At 48.8% G+C, this 21,937-nt stretch overlaps 3 protein-coding genes across 3 annotated transcripts in view; 2 read left to right on the forward strand and 1 right to left on the reverse strand.

Moving 5' to 3' along the window:
* LOC126557930 (UNC93-like protein MFSD11) overlaps positions 1 to 21,937 on the reverse strand; it is a 240,393-nt gene that overhangs the window by 133,206 nt on the left and 85,250 nt on the right. The gene's annotated exons all lie outside the window — the stretch shown is intronic.
* Positions 1 to 21,937, forward strand: part of LOC126556714 (protein GPR107) — a 381,205-nt gene that overhangs the window by 106,734 nt on the left and 252,534 nt on the right. The window lies entirely within an intron of this gene.
* The window catches only part of LOC126567280 (uncharacterized), a 92,915-nt gene continuing 75,729 nt past the window's right edge, over positions 4,752 to 21,937 (forward strand). The window contains exon 1 of the mRNA XM_050223540.1: positions 4,752 to 6,198. Coding sequence (XP_050079497.1) covers positions 4,752 to 6,198 — 1,447 coding nt within the window. The remainder of the gene's footprint in view (positions 6,199 to 21,937) is intronic.

The following is a 21,937-nucleotide window of genomic DNA, read 5'->3' on the forward strand; positions in this document are numbered from 1 at the left end:
TTGTGAAGCGCCTGAATGTAGGCTGTAAAGGATGACCACCGTTGAACAAAAAAAAAAAAAAAAAATGGACAGCCTCGTACCAGGAAGTCGTACACTAAGAGAACCTCGCTTGATAAAGTTAGTGCCTGGGAAATGGCGGACCAGTTGTCCACCCCGGGAAGTTGTTTACCTTTTCGTACACTATGTTGTTTCTGGTTCCTGGCGGTGTCGAGAGTGTCTTGCAGCAGATAGTCCGGGGTGTGTGTGTTCCATCACTTTACCTCTAGCAGGGTAGTTTTTCCATTTAAATCTTGTTTTCTCGGGGTTTTTCTCTCGGAGCAAGAGCGGAAAGACAGTGTAGATAACCGGAAGTAACGAGCTGCTTTGTTTCTTGTCGAGTTTCTTTATTTTTCATTCCACCTTTTTTTTTGCTCTGTTTGGCCACATACCAGGCAGGATCGGTGGCCTTGTCGTAAGGATCAAGCAGTAGCAGGAACCACTTTGGTCGTGTGTGCCAAGCTTTTTGCCCGTTGGCTCGGTGTGTTGTTTGTTTGCACTTGCACTTCCAGATGGATGTGGTTCGGCGACGACTGATGTAACGACTTACCTTGAAGCTGACAGTATCAATCTTTTACCCACGTTGATGTGTATGTGATTAATCGCAACCAACACGAATGAGATCTTGAAACCCATCCTACTCCAAAAAAAAAAAAAAAGAAGGCTTCAAACTTCAAGATGTAAGAGTTTTCTTGAAAGCAAAGCAAACTTTACAGCATTAATTGGATATGAATGGATTTGCGACGAGCAAGAATCGTTTGTTTGCATCTCCAAGGGACCGCACTAGGTCCCTGGCTACCTTGTAAACATAATAACTTTGTTTGTAAGCCAGCCGTTGTTCGTTGCATGGTTGCAACAGCGATAATAAGTAACCAAGTATAGCAGCGCAGCAGGAAAGCCGAAGAAGCTTCCTCCTTTCATCCCTATCTTTCGTAAAAGTCTCACGGGGGGAGGTGCCCCACTTCCACTGTTCGCAGCAGGGCGTAATGCAAAACAAAACCGGCAAGTGCAGGATAGCGCACGTAAGGAAAGGCAGCAAAACTAGCAGATTACTTAAGCCCTTTCGGTATTCGTTTTTGATGCTTCTTTTGATAGTAAGAAGCCGGCTAGACACTGGTGAACGTGCGGCATGGATAGTTGGAATAGAGAAAGTTGGATATATTACCCGGCAGCTCTCCTTCACCCAATGCCCGGGTCCGCAAATGCGGACATTACTGGTACAGCTAGTTCCAGCGGGAAAAACTCCACCGCCCTAGAAACGCCCTGCCAAGTTGTGCGATTTTAATTAGACTTGTTAGAGGGAAGTTTGTTCTTTTTTTTTTGTCTCCCTTCTCTTCCTATCCTTGGGCTCATTTTTTCGCTACTACACGTGGCTATGTGGGTGTGCCTGTCTATTCATCGCATTCTTGTGCTGCTTGTTCGACAAACTTCCTGGACCCATTGTTCGATGTCGATGCGTTGGCGATGGTTTACATTATCCTTGGGTTTGCACACAGGGAAAGCGCTCCAGAGAGAATAGTGAGTAATCCTTGCGTTTGCTTCGGTACAGCTGTTACACGGTTTTTTCTGTTCTCCTGTGGGAAGATTCCTCCTTCCCAAAAGCCAGGGATAGTGGAGTTTGAGCTGAGCATGTGAGCGTACAACAGTTGGCAGAACAGTGGCGTAATTAAACAGATCTTGCACTCATCACACTCGCTTTGCTGCCTGCTGTTGCGTGGAGTCCGTGGGTGCGTCCATTAGACATTAAAGAACGATTTTACAGTGCAGGAAACGGTGTGCGGCATCAGGCCCCTTATATTTGCGTGGTGAGTAACTTTGGTGCGGCATCCGGCGGTATACTAGCTTTAATGAACGGCAATGGATTAAACATAAAGCGCCACTACCATTTAAATGGCTATGCTCTACATGCACGTCGGTGTGAATATATCAGCCTGCTGCGAGAGCCTCGCGGAATCTTGAAATCGTCGCCATTTTTCCCACCTTTCAAGTCTAGTATGCGCCCCAGTATTTGGGAGTATTATAAGACAAATGGCTTCGTGTCGCAAAGCGCAATTCTTGCTAAAATAGGAACGCATCTCACAGATGAACTTTCTCCAAATCATCTCAGCTTTGTTCTACGCTGATTCGCGAACGTCACGACGCATTACTTCGACAGACATGCCTGTGCTGTTGCGTAGACCCGAACAAACAGATCCCACAGACAGGGAACGCAAAAAAGGGGGGGGGGGGGGGATTCGTCCAATAATAATAAATATGCAATCGTCATGCGCAAATAACACGGTGCATGCATCCACATGCCACATGCTCTTCACATTGACCGTCAAGGATGGGCCGCTCCCTACGCTCACCTTGTCCTTCGGCATTCGGTGTTTTCGCTGTACACCCACTCCCCCCACACGCATCGCATCGCTGCGCTGGCTTGTCTGGATCTGCGCGCTCTTGTGCGTGTAGGTGGAAGGTTTACGAAAAGCAATTTCGCTTATTTATCCGAAACTGGGCAACATTGTACGTGCTGCGGCAGATTATTATGTCCCGGCTCGCACGTCACTAGTCTTGCGCAGCTCGCGCATCAACGACGCATCCGTCCCTGTCTCGGACGCTTCACAACCGATCGGACGGTCCCGCTCCAACCTGAGCTGGCCGCGATTTTTTCGCGTACGGCGCGCATCGGCATCGGGGCTCAGTCGTAAAATCAAGCGTGCCGTGTACGGTGAACGGTGAACCTGGTGATCAGCCACGGGTCCTCGATACGGGTGTGCGATTCCTGCGTGGCTGTGAGGCTTCGGTAGGCTTAGCGCGGATTATGAGCCCAACGTGTAGCGGGCGTGCTAGTAGTGCTAGTTGCTGTGACAATACTCCAATCTAGGATGCGTTCTGAATCTCTGCTCCGTTTTGATGTGTGACGTGATCGCTCGCGAACAAATAGACGGTGGTGTGCGCCCACCGATAGACGACCTCCTCTCTACATTCCATGTAGAAAGCTTGCATCCAGTCAATCAACGTGCGAAGAAGGGATCGGATTCGATACAGCGGCTCACAGATTTCGGTGCAGAGGAAAGAGCGTCAGGAAAGAGAAGGGCGAGGCTCGTGCGCGATGCAAGCATGCTATGCGGTCTCTCGATGATCGGCGAGCGCGTACCGCTATCTCAGTTTTTAAATGTTGTATTGTGGGTAAAAATAGTTGCCCCCCCAACACAGGGAGCCGAACGTAGCAGTGTGGACGCGATGCGCAAAGCGAATGTAAATTGCGGGCAAGATATCAACCGGCTCAAGATGAATGAATTGAGGCTTTTGCTTTCTTGCGGAGGAAGCCACTGTTGCTAACAGGTTTGCGGTGAACTATGCCGTGCGGTACTGTCGAGCAATACTACCTGTGCAATGACGACAGTTCATAAAGCATGTAGGTCCGCTCCCGTTTTCGCTCATCCCCTGTAGCTGGTTTTAAAATAATAATAATTTAGTAAGCTATTTTTGGGGTGTCCCACTAGTCCGGGGTGCCAGGTGGTGGCCCCGCTCCTTCGTCAAGGTGATGGCCTCGCCAATTTCAACACGACAGGCCTACAAGGCTGGTAGAAGAAATATGAATGACCTTGGAAAGATGTCAGTTTTTGGGATGTGTTTTTCCCGCTCGCGGTCCCACACAGCAACAAGCTGCGTGACAGCGGGGATGTGTCAGTGTTGTCGGATTAGAATATGCGTTGGCCTTCTCGCTCTTGGCGATTGTTTACTTCGACACTATTCGGTGCTTCTAGATGTTTGCTCTGACATCGATATATATACTACCTTTCACACCTACTGACGTCTGCAGAGCGGCATGCGTAACGATTGATGGCTGTTGACACGTCCAAGTCTAAGCAGTGCTCGTACAATTTTCTTCTTTCCCATTTGACACCGATTGCACCAGCACCAACCGGGGCTTTGAACCAATGCTGGATTGGGGCCGGAATTTTGTGGAAATCAAATAATCAATAATCATGCGAGCTGTAGCGCGCGCGCTACCTCGCCTCGACCTTGCTCAGTTGATCGAGCGCTAGAGCACACGCAACGCATGCAAGCACATGCTTAGATGTTCCCGATCGGTCCCACGGTCGAGGTGTGGAATTTTCAAATGGCCCCACTGGGAACACTCAGTGCTGATACGTACCGAGCACACAGATCAGTGACAACGTCATGCGACAAACTGGCCGTGTACCGGTTGTACATCACTCTCGCTTTCGTCGCACCTCGGTCAGCGTAAGCCACGCGGTCAAGGTATTTATAGCCGGTTGTGTCTTCACGCAATTAGCAAGGCCGCGGTGGGTTCGGGAGACAGACAAAGCAACCGGTGGCAGCCAGCTGGCGCATTAGTGTTGTGATCGGTGCGCTCGTAAAAGTATAACGACCCTATAACGTGTGGGTGCGCATGCTGCATGCAGGATTCGGCGTACTCGGTGGGTGGTATCTTCTGCTACGATTGCAAAAGACGCCGGTGGATGATGGCTCACTCGATCGTCAAGACGGAGCAGATTCAGAACGACACACCCCGCACACAATAACCGTGCGAGCCATTGACCATACCGCACAGCCTAGTGTAATGGTGTAGTGTTTATTTTATCCATCAGAGGACTTATAGGTGATGCATTTACTACCTCGTTGTTGATGCGCGCCCTACGGAACACTTCTCGACCGGAAGGACATAATTATTTGCGTGCGTGCGTTAAACTTTGCTGCCCGCGATGATGTCGTACCGACACAGCATTGCTAGCACGGCTAGCGAGGAGGGATCCTGTGATGTAAACAATAACAATATGCTCAGCGCAGACAATCTGCTACGGTTGGCGCTGAAGAAACCAAAGAGCTGGAAATGGGAACTGACGACATCCAGTTCATCGCCCAACATAAGCTTTCCAAAGATACAGCTCTTCGATGGCGTTAGCGGGGAGCTGATGGTGGAAGTTGATCGACCGGACTGCGTTATACGATCGGATTGCACGGACGTTGGGCGTGGATCTGCCGAACAGCCGGTACTGATGCAGAGCAGTAGCAGCTCCAGGGAGGCAGAATCCCGCCAGGGTCGCTATCGGCGTTCACGCACATCCTTGGTGAAGGAGAAGCTATCCACATCCGGTGACTCGCTGGCCGACATTTTCAATCAGCTGCAAAACAAAGGGCTCGGTCACAAACTGTCCACGAGTGGTTCACAGTACAAACTGCTCAACGGAGACGTGGAGGAGGAGGAGGGCCGGGGATCATCGCTGCAGAAGAGCAAATCGGCAAATGCTATCGGTACGCAGGAAGCTCCCCCGATCGTCCGACGTCGATCGCGCCGCTCGTTGGCCAGCCGGTCCAGCTCGATTCTGGAGCGCATCAGTGAGTTCTACGGTCGAAGTTCGACCGAGGAGGAAGACGCACGAGACTTGCAGCTAGTGCTGCCACCCGTTCCACAGCTCGCACTGCCAGCGAATGACTCACCGGCACAGCCACCATTGCCCGACGGTGTAACGATCGAAGAGATTCCAGCCGACCCATCAACCACTCCTATCAAAGCTCGGCCCAAAATCTACAAGCTTGTCCGCAGCCACATTGGCACGCTGATGGTGCGCGAGGAGAGCTTTCACACGCAACGTAGCTTAAGACGCCGGCAGCGAGAAAACGGTGAGCTCGCACCATCCGCCCAGGACTCGGAGCGGTTGGTAGAGCTAGACGAATGGACGGATCGACCACGTCCAGCGGACACTGGGGAGGTGGAACGGTTTCGATACGAGCGCGAAATCAACCGCATCGATGGACTCCTGTCGCGCGTCATGCTTTCGCACGATCTGCAAACGGAGGAAGAGCACCGGGAGGCACCGAGCATACGCATCACAGAACCGCCGGATGTGGTGGAGTCGCTGGATGGGTGCACGGCTCACCAGAACGGTACGTCGCACCGGAAGCGCCGCACAAGGCGTAGCGTAAGCGTGGGCGGTAGCATCCACTCGCCCCACCGTCGATCAATATCGTCCCAAGCCAATGGGCATCGGTCGGCATCCAGTTCCTCCACGTCGGACATGGAGCAAGACACTAGCAGACGGGACCAGCGCACCGGAAGCTCCTCACGATCGGGTTCGCAGAAGCGCCGAGGTCGAACGCGTCATCGTACGAACGCTCCAGACAGCAGTGCACGTGCAGCGATCAGTAACGGTAAGTGTTGCCGTACACCTTCAATTGTGCAATTCTGCTAAATACTGTAGATGTAGTCCAAAAAAAGTTTTTTGGATTGGCTCGTGTCGTGACTAATAAGTGCTGGCTGGTAACAAAACAAAACAAAAAAGCTTTTATGCGCGATGTAGTACTTTGTGTATGGTTTGCTTGCGGGTTGCGAGGGGGGAGGGGGGGGGAGGTCTATGAAGAAAATAAAGTATAATTAAAACTGTAATAGATGATTCGAACACGGTAAGGAGAGAGAGAGAGAGAGAGAGAGAGAGAGAGAGAGAGAGACAGAGAGAGAGAGAGAGAGAGAGAGAGAGAGAGAGAGAGAGAGAGAGAGAGAGAGAGAGAGAGAGAGCAGGCGTACGGTGCTAGACTTCTGGCAAACCGGCGTACTATAGACGGTGTTACTGGAGTATGTGACACAAGCAAGGAGAGGGGGGGGGGGGGGGTGGGGGGTGACAGGTACAGCAAGCCAACCGGCGGAATGGAAATCGGCACTTTGTTCACCACTCTCAGAATTATGCTTGTGTGATGCGTTACGGTTGATCGCCCAAGCGTTACAGGGCCCTACCTGCTACGAGCATGGGGCATCGCGATGCCATATTGTGCGGTTTCTGCTGACGGTCATACAGGGATATCAAGGTGCGTCCATACTGCATCATGCTGAGTTTCATTCCCAGTTCCGGCACAGGTGGCAACAACAACAAGGTCACAGAAACTTCGGCGGAGGTGCATGACGCGTAGTTTCAATTTATTTTTAAAGGCCGTGCATCGGACATCGGGCTTGTGCTGTTCATTGGCAAAGTTAACTTGTTCGCAGGATAACGAACCCTCCAACTGCACACAACGCCGCCACACGCACCTTAACACCCAACAAGCAAAAGGTGGTGGGGGATTGTTTATCGAGCCGTTTTGTTTTGATTCAACCATTCGTTGGGCTCGGCACGGTCGACAGCGGAAAGCTCGACTGTAAAAAAAAAAGGTACGCTTGCGCACGAAGCAGCTGAGAGCGAGAAGGCTCTCCCCCCCCCCCCCCCAACCCGTCTGCTTCCGTATCTAAAATCGGTCGCAAACCGATCTAATCTGCATGGCAAAGTTAGATCACTGCACATTACGCATCCCGACACTGGAACGTACAGGTGCACGCACAGGCAAACGGTATGGCACACACGACTAGTATTAGGGTGTCCTGCTCACACGCACACACCTAACCAAGTGGCACGGTAACCTCGTGGTCACCGGGGTTCGGCTTTGCGCGCTCTGTCTGGCATTGTTTGTGAGTGTCTGTGAGTGTACGCGAGAGCCCCGACAGCCGCTCGATTGGGCTTAGCGGACCGCATGAAGCTTCAGTTTGCTCGCTAGCGTTAGTGACGCTTCTCGGTGGTTTCGGTTCGCTCTTAGTCGGCCTTTTTGGGAAGTCGGACGATTTTGGGCTCGATTTTCCACACGTGCGTGTGTGCAAAACATCGAGCCTTTCACCCGTGCCGCGTGTGACATGTTGTGCAGTGGAAAATTGCCCCGTTTTTTTTTAAAAAGGGTTTTCACTTAGTGAAGAATCCATTGCTGTCAGTGAGTGCTGGCTTGTGCGTGTGTGTGTCGTGTGTCGTGTGTGAGTCAAGGTTAAGCGTCTGATAATAAAAAGTGTAATATTTAGTAGCGCATGCATCGAATGCATGCAGAATGAATCGTTTGATGGCTTTTTTTTGTTGTAAATCTTCCGGCGCTTCTCGCTAATGTCATTTAGCCGGCGCCATTTTGCGTTATCTATCCACGCATGCGGCCAGCTCAACGCTATCATTCCAGTTCGATGATCCGATCGGATTCTGGTCCGAGCGCAAGCTCACTGTGATCGTCGTGTGTCGTGCAGGTAGGCTTTGTTTGTTTTTCCGTTGTATGCGTTAATCGCCGTACCGTGCCATCGTGTGTTTGTGAGCATCGCTAATGAAGAAGTGCTAATTGCAAAAAATCACCTGAGGAGGGGTTACAGTGGATGGAGTGTAATTGTTTGGTGAAACAGGTTTCGAAAGAAATTTAAACCACAAACTTTCGGTAGTAGAACGCGTACTTTCCTCGTCCATCAAGCAGCATCTAGCAAACATCAAACAGATAATCCACGCACCTGGTGTGCGTGCGTATCTTGGCTCCGGACGACCATCAACGATGCTGTGCTGTACGGGAGTGCATTAACACATAAGTAAGGTAGCTATACGATCGTGCCCTGATCTTGTTTTGCTGTCAAAATTGCTACTGTTACCTTCGGCTAACGCCGTGACGAATATGATTGTCACACTCTTTTTGCGCTCTCGGAACATCGATCAATGTTTGCCAAAAAGAACAACCTCATTGACATTTCAATAGGATTCACAAATAAATAGCAATTTTGTCATAGTCTTTTTTTTTGTTGTTTGTTTAAATCTATGCAAAAGTTCCAGAATTTCATCACCTTCACTCCCTCTCTGTACAGAGCTCTTCCGAGCTCTTCCCAAGAACGAAAGACGAACAAAAATGTGCTAAATGGGGGGGATGCTATAAAAATGACATGCAATTTAAATATCAATTACACACTCAACCCACCGACACATCCATTTGCTCTGCAACACGATGAAGCGTGTCAATATAATTTGCGTTTGGGTGATGTGTTTGTGTGTTTGTGTGCACGCTTCTAAACTCTTACCGATGTCATCGTACTAGGAAGGTTACACCGACTAAACCGTACCGGCATCTTCGTTTGCGTTTAGGTGGAAAGTATTAGTTTTAGAATTTGCTTGGAAAACTATTTACAGTACGCAGGTGGGCAATACATTAATATTTTCTCTTCTGTCAAGCATTAAACGGCTCCGAAATTGTTTTATTTACAACTTGCAAATACGATTGCTGTATCATTACAAGTAGCGACTTTTTTGCTACGATTCGCCACGGTACGGCGTGAAACCGTCATAACTAATTATCGCAACATCTTTTGTTCGCCAAACAGTAATTGATTTGAAGTCGTTTTATGTACGTTCGGCATAACAATTTCAAGGTGCATGTGTAAAGTAGTATTGTACGATGTAGCTAGCATTAAAAAAAAAGATTTGACGTTATCGAGGTGAACCCTTTTTGTTTTGTTTTTTGTTCGCAAATGAAACTGCACCTGCAAAAGGTTCTTTGTGCAAGTTTTATCGCATCCGTGTCGTACAAAACTAATGCTAAAACCGGTGAAAACAATTTTATAATCAACCGCATGAAACCGAGCGCTTTTTTTCATGTTTACCGCGTTTACGCTTTGCACACTCAGCAAAGGAATGGAAGAAGGGGGGAGAGAGAAAGAGAGAGAGGGGGGGGAGGGGGAAGAAATCCGAGTGGAAACAGGTGAGTTGCAAATGCACTAGCTAATTTCGAAATTACTCCCCCACCCTTACCTTCAACGCAGAAGCACCCCCCTCCACCCTTCGTTCTATTTGTCCCCGTCCGGGCGGTTCTAGTTAGAAGCGTATTTGACGCAGCGAAATTTGATACTATTTTACCATAATTCTGTCCGCACTAAACCTCGCAACGAAATGGCACACAGTCTCGCACACGGCGGCACCCCCTTCCCCTTACCGATTGGGTGGAACGATTCGTCATCATCACTTCCGGCGTCGCACGGTCCCGAAGCGTATGACGCGCTGCCCGTAGCAGTTCCTGGTACGACGAGTTTTAATCATTACGCGAAAAAGGCTCTTATGTCATTTTAAAATGTACAAGCCAGTCCCCTTTTCCCTCGGCAGTGCGAGCCCGAAATTCAATCGAATTTCCCCAGAAACTAGCAGATGGATGCCCTTTCTCCACACAACACGAAGGGGGGGAGTGGTGGAGAAAAGGGGTTCGTGAAGGGAAAATGCATGATAATGCGCTCGTGTCTGTTGTGTGCGAAATGCGACAGTTTCAATTGCTTAACCCTACTTTTTTGCGTGCCTCCAAGGAAGCCGGACCATGTGATTACGAATGGGTTGGGTGCATATATTCGGGCCATAAAAAACAAAAACGGGTGAATAAAGGATTCAAGCTGACTTCATTTTTTTTTTTGCTGGGGTGAGTAGGAGTTGGGGGGCGGAGGGAGGATTTTTTAAAAATTAAAATTGATAACTCTGTTAACGAAATCGATACCACAGATGAGGTGATAGTTTGGTTTCAAGTGGTTTGATTTATGTTAATCGGTCAAGCAACACAACCCCCCCCCCCCCTCCTCCCCTTCCGCTCCCGTCTCTCAAACACGTTTGCCCTTTTCTACTAAAAAAAATGCTCTTTTGCGCCCAGTTTTGTTTTCTCGTAATAAAAATGCAATAAACCCCAAACCGTTAAACCCAATGGACCGGATTTTGTTCGACTATTTGCTATAAAAAAAAAAAAAAACCGCAACCCGCTTAGAGTTCGTCGACAACGTGTACGGCATGCATGTGTGGCGATCGCGATCGCGGCTAAGCAAAGAATGTTAAATAAATGTTATTCGCCAGCACTCTGTGTATGTGTGTTTTTGAGGTGTATATCGTAAATAATCATATTTGTAGCAGCTTGCTTGGAATGTTCCTAATGCCGACAGTGCCAAGGGTGGAGCTGGGTGGGACATAAAAAAGGATTTGTTGTTGTTGTAGCTGCTGCTGCTGTTGCTGCAGAAAATCAAAGAAGCTTAATACCGGCGTCTGCAAAGATCAAAATCTTTTCCATCAACAAAACACATGGGCTTGGCATGGTGTGGATGGTTCGTAGAAAGTGCATCATCTTACAGTGCAGATAGGAAAAAAAAGGGATGCATAAAGCTGTTGCGCATGTTGGCGACTTGGGGAAAGAAAGAGAAAGAGAGAGCGAGGGAGCATAGCAAAAACGCATTAGCACCATGATCGTAATCCAACACACGAGGCAAACACACACGGCCCAGAAGAGGCGTTAATGATTCCATTTTCATCCCATCGCACCAGCACCAAAGAACGTTTTTCCATCGTTCAAGATAAATACACTTTTGCGATTTTGCATTGCAATGTGGTAGCAAAAAATCCCATCTAAAAGTACAAATAAAAACAGGATCCACACCACCCTTCCCCCAGAAGATGGAATCAGAAGCTGTTTACACAAAACACTATCTTTTATTGCACTCTTCCCTGCCTTCACTGTTAGCATTCCAAAGTGCATTCGCAAGTGGGTGCTAATTGTGCACGGTTTACGCATCAATCCTGGTACGGTGCGTGTAGGAATCCTTGCCAATTACACGCTGAAGATGAGCAATTGGGGAGGCTGCTACCCTCCTGAAGATGGACATATTTGGCCATCTGTCCTGATCGTCGGGGATGCTTGGATTCGCGCTGATTGATGTTTGATGGACCGGAAAGGTAACGACAGACAATTTCTTCTGAAACATCTGATCGGGGTAAGGCTGACGAAACATTGCCAGCGAAAGTTTGCGCAAAACTTATCCGACTCGCGGTACAAGTGGCCGCATTGCACAACAACTGAGCATTTTAGAAAATGCTCCTAAGTTTGATGCAAAAAATTTTGTGTAACCTAACGGCGCAAGATGTATGGAGCGGTTTGAGGTGAAAGTGGGACACGCTTACTTTACTGTAAAAGTGTAAAAGTAACGCTCGACCGCTGGACCGAACGTCAGCGGTAAATTTGTGGTAAAAGTTGGCAAACTTTCCGTACATTTCAAAATGTTTGGCCTAATCCCGCTAAACTCTATCGGGCACGAGCGATCGTGTGCTATAATTGTGAGTGGTTGGAGGGAGGAAAATTCGAATTACCACTCCCTCCTTCCCCCCCCCCCCCCCCCCCGCTCCCTTCCGTCTGGTGGGTAGTGAGGACTCACTATCCCAACTACAGGTGATATCAGCAAGACATTAGATTGGTCGGCCTTAGAAAGTCTTGAGAAAAAGAAATTTTGAATTGCAATCTTGTCATCTGTACCACTCTTAAGTGACCGCTCGCTGCCATTCCATTCGATTGTGGCCATCCCCAACACCTGCGCTTATCCCTTTCCTTCCCGTAATCTAAATAATCGGCTAAAACTCTTTCTCCCCCTACTGCCGAATGCATCCGCGCGCGCGCGCTCGCGCATTTTTGTGTGTGTTTGTGTGTGTGTGTGTGTGTGTGTGTAATATGGTTGCCGCACAAAAGTCCCCGTCGGTTTTATTTTACCTTTCTTTCTCTCTTTCTTTTATTTGTCCCCCTTTCTCCACACCACCCTCCACCACGTCACCCGTCCAAAACATGCTTGCCACTACCAAACGAATGTCCTTCCGCAATTGCGCCTCGCGCGATCCCGTTGCACCATCGCCGGACACCTGGGTGTGTGTGTGTGTGTGTATGTGTGCGTGTGTGCGTGTGTGCAGTGCCTGCATCCAGCATCCATTCCCGTGCCGAGCAAGTGCCCTGTTCGGGACGATTCGCTACGCGAAGGGGCCGGCGCTGTTCGGCGGAGAGCGTTGGTTTGGATACGCTTGCGCTCGAACGTTTCCGAGCGTCACTGGTGCACCGGTCCCGGGCGTTTGTCGTGGCCCGATCGTACGATGCAGCGTCGAACCATGCCATTGACGTACCGACGATCGACGCGAGTGCATCAACACCTCTCCAGCGAACAATCAACGAGCCCGCGACCGTGTGCAACGATCAACCGCAGCAACGCAACGCGCTCAATCCGGATCGCACATCGTCCGGCAGCTCCACTGGCACACTGTCGACCCTATCCTCCTGGACATCCGGCTCGGAAGCTGCACAGCAGGAATTGTCGAGTTCTCCGAGCAAAGCCGGTCGTGAGCTGAACCGTTCGATATCCGTGCCGAGTGGTGATCGCGTGCCCGAGTACACCAACTTTCTGGACAATCTGCGTAGCTCGCTGCTGCCCGCTTCCGGAGAAGCCTTCAGACAACGGTACATGATGGCAGAACCGAACCGTCCGGACCAGAGCAAGCCGATCAACGTGCAACCAACGTCCGGCCAGGTGGAGATTGTTAGACGCTCTGTACCGGGGCGTCGTGGGCTGATCAGCATGTCCAGCGTGGTGGAACAGGTGTTTCTTACCAAGATGAGGAATGCGCAAGGTCGTCCACCAACAGGCAAGCGTTCGCTCAGCGCTATGCAGGAGACGACCTCGTCCAGCGCGACGGAAGAAGGATCGGCCAGCGCTAGAAATGCGCCGACTGTTGTGCCGGGCACGGAGGAAGCTGTGGACGATAATCCGCCAATCTCGTCGGAGCTGGCCAACACCGTCGAGCCACCGTATCAAAGCCGTCGCACGCTGAAGTACTACACACGTCGCTACCGCACGTCCATCAACAAATCCTAAAGCGAAACCGAGCGATCCGAAAAGTGGCATCGCCCCCCCCCACCCCGCGTGTGTTTTTGGTGTTAGTGTGCTTTTGTATGTGCGTGTGATACACTGATCAGAAATTGTATTAATTGTTCCAAATTTATTCAGTTTTTTTTTGTTGTGACGCAGGCACGGGGGATATTTGGAGTTCTGGGCGTAGTTTTCTCGCAAGCCTTTTGATCGCGCTGTTGTTCCGTCGATCTGTCCACTCTTTCTTGCTCTCTATCTCTCTCACTCAATCACTTCGCCATAATAGTTGTGCTTCAGACTAAACTACAGCAAAAATGTTCAGGTGTGACCGGTAGCGAACTCCGTCAAAGTGTCCTTAACAGTTGCGGTGCGAGAACCATACATTTGTGACCGAAAATCCCATTTTCGGAGGAGGGGAGGGAGTGTGAACGTTATTAATGACCAGAGCCCAGGTTCTTGGTCTCGTTAGAGGCACCGCAAAGGGACCAAGTTGCAAGCAAATCTAATTAAAAATTGTAACCTTCTTCAACTAGGGTTGGGTGAAACGTCAAAAAATTCGCTTCAATCTACACTCACTCATGATCTTTCGGCACACACACACACACGTCCTCAGCAAACAGATTTTTCGGCAGAGCTCTCTGGTCTATTCGGAAGCGTTTTCTAGGAGGGAGGTTTATGGAAAGTCAAAATTAAATTATGCCAAATTTAATTAAACCCACTTGAAGAGGATTCTCTGCTACGCAAACGTGACGCTCAACAAGAGGTTTGAGTAATAGTAATGAGCATGGGATGGTCCGATGTACGAAACCGATTATCAGAATAGGGCGACATCGGCAATCGAGGCAAAGGTCCGATGTGCTAGCGCCTAGGGACATCCTTTATCGACGAGAGCATCGGCAGTTAGTGTCGTCAGCTAGAGGGAAACCCTGGAACAGTTTGTAGTAGCGCCTAAAGCAAGCATAAAGAATCAGCAGCAAAAAAAAAATGGCGCCCTAGTATATAATCTGCATTGCTTGTCTACAGCAAGTAGTAGTTTAGGGTGGGTACGGTAGGCCGGAGGTGTTTGTGATTGTGAGCGTCTTGCACGCTAGTTATCCCTCCTTTTTCACTAACTCATAAAATCTTCCGAACGGTTGTAATGGACTGGTCAAAAATAAAGTTTGCTAATAACCATCATCATCAATGTCCCTGTGTTGTCCCTGATCCGGTAAGCCCCCCCCCCCCCCTCCACCTTCTGTACTATTTTCGAGCGAGCGAGTCGACGGGGGTGGGTTCTTCGACATGCTCGGGAATAGTTTGCTCTCACCACTAACCCGAACGGATCGTATCGAACGAGGACTTTTGAAAGGAAAACAACAACAACAAAAAAAACTGTAGGAAGATTCTAGTCCAACCCTAAGGGGGAAATGATGCGTGTATGACGAAGCCTATGGGCCCTTCACTCCGTTGTGTGTCGCCGTAAATATCTCAACTTAATTTGCCTGTCTGTATGGCGGAGCGGGTGGGGGGAGATGGGGGGGGGGTGTCCTTCGTGTGCTAGAAATTGGGACTCCAGGTTCTTTGCGCACGTGTTCTCACATCGGTATGCATTTCGGTACCGGGGAGCATGGGTCATCCGTGGGTGACTCGTAAAAACACCATTCGAATGAGAATGGCCGTCGCTTGTTGCGATACGGGCCCGGCCGCCTTTCGCTTTTTCCAGCTCTAAAACTCCCTTCTAGAGGCCTTTTTTTTCCTCCGGCAGGGAAAGCTCTCTGGCTGCCCAAAGGATGGTGACGGTACAGTGTCGGCCGCAAAAGACGGGTCTCTCGGGTTTCTCCGAAAGGACAGTTTAGTTTTGGTTTAATGTTGTGTGTGGCTATGCAATTCACATTCACTGCTCGCTGCCGAGTATTAATGAACGCAAATATTCTAAGGTTTCTTGTGGTATCTTGCGTGTGTGTGCGGGAAGAGGTTGGCGATGTTTTGCGGTTGTAGAAAGGCACACTTTAAGACGGCAGTGATTTGATGCGGATTATAAAATGGCTGTCAGAAATTACTTACTAAGCAACCTACGGCATGTTATCTGGAGCTTTTTCTTTGTGTCTATTCAGTATATAGTAAAACTGTCCAAAACTATCCTTCTGAGTTCTTCGTCTACGTTTCGCAATTTCACAACCTTTCCAACCCCACCCACAGTCGGCTAGGAAGGAAAGCAGCGTTCGTTGCGTGCGTCACTGTTCCTGCTGCACCGATCTACCACCCTATGCCTCCACAACCTTCCGACGAGAATGGAAAGGTTTTTTTGTAATTCTTGTTCGCAATCGCTTTCTTCCCATGTTCACCTTCAATATTCTTCATATTCAAAGAACCATTTGCCCAAGCACGGAGACAGGTTATGTGGCCGTTTTGCTTGCTTCGTTTGTTATTTTTTCGTCCCCCTTTCTTCCATTTTTCTCCAATTTTCCCTGCCACAGCACCGCTTTCCGTCCGCAAAAAAAGGGTTTAGCTTTGCTTCTTATCGGCACCATTCCCGGCATGGCAGCAGCTGCTTATCGCGACCGAAACGACGGACCAGGTTTTCTACGGTGGTTTTTTCCGATAGCAGGTGTGCCTAGCATCCGGGCGTTCACGGCGTTTGCTCTAAGCCGACTGTCGTACGCCCCGGCTAACGCTTGGGCATTTCGCTGTCTACGGTAGGCCGTGTTTGTGAAAAATGGTGCTCGTCAGCGGCCGCGGCTCTGTGTTGCTTTCTCTCTCACACTCTTTCACTCGCAATTTCGTTTCCATTCCACCTTCGTAAGAAAATTAAACGATTCCTTCTGGTACTCCGTTTGCGCCATTTGTGTATGCCGTTGCACGGGAAGTTGGGCCTCGCGACGGAACGAAAACGGATCATTCATCGTGTGAGGCCTAACACTTTGGCATTCTACGTTCTCGGTAGGGTTTTTTTGTTTTGTTTTGCCAAACACGCCCGGTTCCCTTTTGTAAGAGGCCGATTGACATTACCACCCAAGTTGACTGCGTAGGATCGAAGCGGTCTGGGCAAGCAGAAGAAATTCCGAGTTGAAAATGAACGTGGGATTTTGGCTGTACCCGTGTGTACCTAAGTCATTTGTCAAAAGTGGCAATAATATTTTTCAAAAAAGTCTCCCCACAACAAGATATTGGAAAATGATATTGGACTGGTAGACTTGTATCTCGATACGGCAAAAGGCGCGGATAAACGGTTTGCCAATACATGATTACGATTGTGGGATGGGTTTTGATGGTACAGTAGGGACACGTGAAGTTGTGAACATGGAAATAAGACGATCTTGGTTGCAGTAATAATAGCACCCTGTAGATAGGATACCAAGAACATAAATTGCATAATTTTTAAGGCTTTAGAATCCCTGTTCCCAGACACGCTATTTTGACTGACAGGGACGCGAGACAAGTTGATTTGATTATTGATGGGATATTGAAATATCCCATGCTCTAACTTTTATTCCGAATGCAAGGTCTATTTACCCACAACAACTGTATTTGTTTCGCACCTGCTGCTAGGTATTGCCAGGTCTGGCAACGCGATACTCATTCTTTCGGTCCTCCTCCGTACCGAAGGACCGCACGAAAGGGTCTGGACCTACGCTTCACGGTGGTCTTTATATTTCTGGATTTAGTCACCGAATCCAAAAGGAGGGTGGGTGGAATTGTTTGTGCACATTCCAAGTCACCTCTGCCAAAGCTAAACGGTGCCAATCTGTACCGACATACGTGCACCCGGGACAAGCGTTGGTTGGTCAGAATTTTGAGGATTGTTGTCGAAAACCATTTTCTAAGGTTTCTCCCAAAGCCGTGCGATGCGAATATTTAGAGGAACTTTAGTACAGCAGTGAGGGTGACGGTGGCAGGGGCAACTCTATTGTCTCTTGGTGAAGTTTAGACACACGCTAAGTGATGTAGTTAAATCGGTTTTGGAACAGCAATCGGCAAACGTTTGCTTGATCACGTCCGGGTGCCTCATCAAACGCCATCTTGTGCAGCCTAAAGACATCCAGGCTTTCATGGTGCTACTGGCAATCAGCCTCTTGTTCTCCGCTTGAAGCCTGGATAACTTGGAGCAGCCAGTCAGAGTTGGCGAGAGACAAAAAAAAAACAATCGCAATCACGATAAAGGCTTTCATCTTCTGTCTCTTTCTCACATTGAGTCTCGTTCATTTCCTGTCAACTTTTATGGTCACATTGCACATGCTTTTCCTCCTCCTCCTCCTGGCCCGCGAAGACACACGCTCGACAACGCCCAACTGTGATCTTTCGATCTCCGCCTGGACCAACCTGGTTGGGTCAAAACATCGCTTTTCTTCACCGATTTTCCCGCGCACATTCCATTCCACACTCCGTCGTCTACGTGTTACGCGTCCACGCGCTTTTCTCGCAAGTGTTTTTCGCTTGATTTGGACGAATTGTTCGGAAAACCGTATTCATTCACCTTGAGGCGAACGTCGCGTCTGGTTGGGGTGGGCGTATTCAGGGCGACAACCTGGCTAGTGAAATCCGGCACGTTTACCAACACCCTTCTGTGCAACTACCCCCCCCCCCCCGCGCCCTCCTCCTTCGCCCCCTCAACAAATAAGCCCTTCCTTTACACGGTTTCGCGGCGTGCCTGATTGATTGATGTTTCGGGATTTTCTTGTCGCAAATGTCGTGTGCACGACGCGACATTGGGTTGAGGCTATTTTGTTTGTTTGATTTGGCCATCCATGCGAGCACATGGAAGCTGGGGCTGCGGGCGGGACGGGGACACAGTGTGGCGGGAAAGCGTAAAGGACGCGTAAATGATGCCGACCGAACCGTTGTTGATGCATCCTCCATCTTGGTTGGGATTGGATTTTGCGGCGATGGGATGATGGATGCCTCCTTCCATCAAGGCGGATTATTTCCGAGCTTCCGCTCTCGGTGTCGGTGGAGGGAAGGCGGTATTTATAAATCTTCAGCAATATGAAACAACCCTGTGCTTCTCGCCGATCGCTACGGCGCCTTTTCCACTCTTCAAGGCAAACACTTCAACGATTGAAATATGCAATTGATGGGTCTGGTTGTTTGTGGAAGAGTTTTGATGGGTCGTAAAACGTGGGCCAAACGCAACTTGCAACAGTAGCGTGCAACAAACACTAAGTGTATTGGAAAAACGTTGCTCTCTTTTCCCTTGGCTTTACCGATCTCTTGTACTTGTAGCAAAGCTGCAACGCCGTTCCTTTTGCAGAAAGAAGTAAATGAGTAAAGAAAATTAATGCTGCACATTTTATATTCTACATTCTTGCCCAAGAAACAAATATCTATCAAGAGCTACGCCCCTGGAAGCTTAGGTCTGTTATCCGCAATTTAATCGCAATACCATGAAGTCTTCACACTTCCCTGACGACCGTAACTTCACAAGGACTCTTTCGACAATGCTGCGAGAGAAAAAAAAAACATCTTTACAAGTGACACGATATTGGAGAAAATGTCACATCGTAGCGAACGAGATGGATGCAAAAGCAGAACCGAAATCCCCAAACTCCCGTCCAACCAACGCAACAGCGCCAAGTCGATCGATCAGCGTTTCCCCGGGACGGGCATCCGGCTACACTGCCACACGAAGCAAGATGGCAAATAAAAAGTGTTGTGTAATGATAATAAAAGAAGGGAAACATGTTGCTCCGGAAGACGACGCGACGGCAGCGAAAAGGGACCCCAATCTTCGGCCCCTTTGGGTGAATTGATGGAAGTTTGATGGGCTAAAATATTTAGCTCCGTTTTTGCCGCGAAGCGTTTGGGGGGAGTGGGGGGGCGGGGGGGGGGTGAGGGGGTGTTCTGTGAGGTGTCACGGTTGTTGGCATCGAGGAAACGATTCGAGTTGGTAACAATGATCCTTGTTCGGTGTAAGAGACCGATTATCACGGTGATTTCTGTTGATAAAATTTAAGCGTTCTACACGGGAGCAGCAATGTGAGTTCCCCTGCAAAGTGCAGGGCGGGCGGACGTTTATGGAATTTTATTTCGTTCGTTGTACGCCACAGACTGTAACTGCCAATCAACAATAAACGATTGTAGAAATGGAGTGTTTCGAAGTCGGATTAAATAAAATGCAGACTATTTCGACTGTTGATTGTCACTTTTCCATTTTTTATCATGCAGGGGACGTTCCGGGGGTCTCCGTATTGCCGTGAGGTGATATTTAATCTCAACGAATTTCATAAAACAGCATACAGAAAGGAAGAATCTTCTGCTTCAACCCTAGAGTTAAGCACAAACACGGGCAAAATTTGATTGAATCCCATCGTGTTCCGATTATCTCCCAGGCACTAGCGCTGATAACTTCATTCAATATTGGATAATGGAACCGCCATCAAAGCCGGCCCTTTGCCAATCTAGCTATCAGCATAAAGTTCAGCGTGCCGAGCCAACCGATCAAATCAAACCACATCACGTCGCCGAAGTAAATTCTAATGCGATAGCTTGCGTACGCTAGCGAAAGGTGTCAAAATGGAGGGTGAAGTCCCCGCGGGAGGCTGATGTTACCATTGACCAATTATGAGCATCTTCCTTTTCTTCCAAGTGAAAAACAAAACACAAAAACAAACTTCTACTTTCACTTTTTCCTCGACAGCGTCATAAGATGGCGGCTGTGGCACCAAGCACCGTTTGGTCATAACCACAAAAGTGGTGCTTCCGGAGCTGTAAGCCTTGGTTTTTTCGCTGCCAAGCAGATAAAGGAAATGGTAATTGGTGTGTTAGTGTGATGCATTTGTTTCTTTGTGTGGCCACACCACCATTATGTGTGTTTTGATGTACCATGGGGTGGAGGGCTTCTGTGTAGTTCGCCAGCGCTCGTCAACCGCCGGCTTACGGACTACGGGCTACGGTGGGAAGAAAGTACGACGGAGCCTTAAGCCTTAATGGCAACCAACTATATGATAGAAGTGTGTGATTCGCGATGATAAAAGGGATGGGTTTCATCTACTAATGGGCCAACCGTGTCTGAATTGCTTATAATTTCGTTATGATTGCATCAAGCTAAAATATCAGCAAATCACCCACTCGAGTAACGCTTATCGTGTGACTTAATTATTTTGTAGCTTGCTTTGTATGCGTAGCCATCTTTAATGCAGGGTTTACGCTTCATGTAGACATTGTTGAAACTTAGGAGAGTGGTCTTTCTCTAGAAGAGAGGGAGAGCAGGATTAGAAAGAATGGAAGATCAGTTCAAAGTCTGTATGTTCGTGTGAACAAGACTTACTTTCTTACTTATCAGGCGCTACAATCGCTTTGCGGAGCTTTGGCCTGCTGCAGCAGAATCTGTCGTCAGCCAATCCGTTATACCGGCCTTGATGGCGGATGATTTCACGCGATTCTCCCACCTCCACCTTGCGGACGATCTAAAAGGATTTTCTGAGCCAGGCGAGCATAATTCGCTGCACGACAGCTCGTCGTCGTAGCGGCTTCTCCACACATACGGAGCCAACGATCCTTCTTAGCGCGGGTTTCGACAGGGTCCATGTCTCAGAGGCGTACGTGAGTACTAAGACTATAAAGGTAACGGATACAATCCCAGCTTCGACCGTCGCGACAGGTTTTTTGAGATGAGATGTGTCTTCAGGCTGTCTCTATGCTGTTTTTGGTGCTGAATTTTGACCCGAGATAGGTGATTTTTTGGAAGATTTCCAATTTTGCGCTCACCTATCCGTACATAACCCCCACGTAGTTCCGCATTTCTTAGTAGGTTCGCTGATACCGCTGGTGCCACCATCAGTTTGGTCTTTGCCTAATGGTTCCTGAAGTCTCCACCTCCGAGTCACGGATGGCCCTCTCTAGCGCCAAGTTGAATAGGAGATAGACGAGCTCATCTCCCTGACGCAGGCCTTTGGTGGTAGCAAAGGACCCTGAGAGTTTTCCATCCACCTTCATGGTCATTCTAATAAGCCTGATCAGTTTGGCCGGGATTCGAAAACAGCTCCATCTTCTCCAAGATTGGCCGCATGGGGAAGATCTGGTCAGCGTCAGTCCAACAAAGACATCCATCTCGCAAGAACCTCAGGTAACTGACTGACGATCCTCCTTCTCCGTAAGGCCTTACAGCTTGACTATTTCAAACGGTTTTAATAATATAAGCCGAAACCCTAAGAATGCACCTCACTACGACTTGGGACATAGTTAGGGTGCTCTATTGTATGTGTCCTTTAATTCTTGTTCGAGCGCCTTTGCAAATGTTTTTTTTACGCTCCAATACCACGCTCCCTGTGTCTTAATTTTCAAACAAGACAAAAGCCAAGCCAAACCTCCTACAAGTGACACGAGCTCTCTCGGTGCTGAATATTTAATCACATTTGATACGCGAGGGCTCTCTCCGCTTATCAATAGCGCCAATAACGCCGTTTTTTTTTTTTGGCCTACGACAGTCGAGTGCCGAAATGTGATATTGTGTCGAGATGTCGA

This window comes from Anopheles maculipalpis, chromosome X, assembly GCF_943734695.1.
Source record: "Anopheles maculipalpis chromosome X, idAnoMacuDA_375_x, whole genome shotgun sequence".
Lineage (NCBI taxonomy): Eukaryota > Metazoa > Arthropoda > Insecta > Diptera > Culicidae > Anopheles > Anopheles maculipalpis.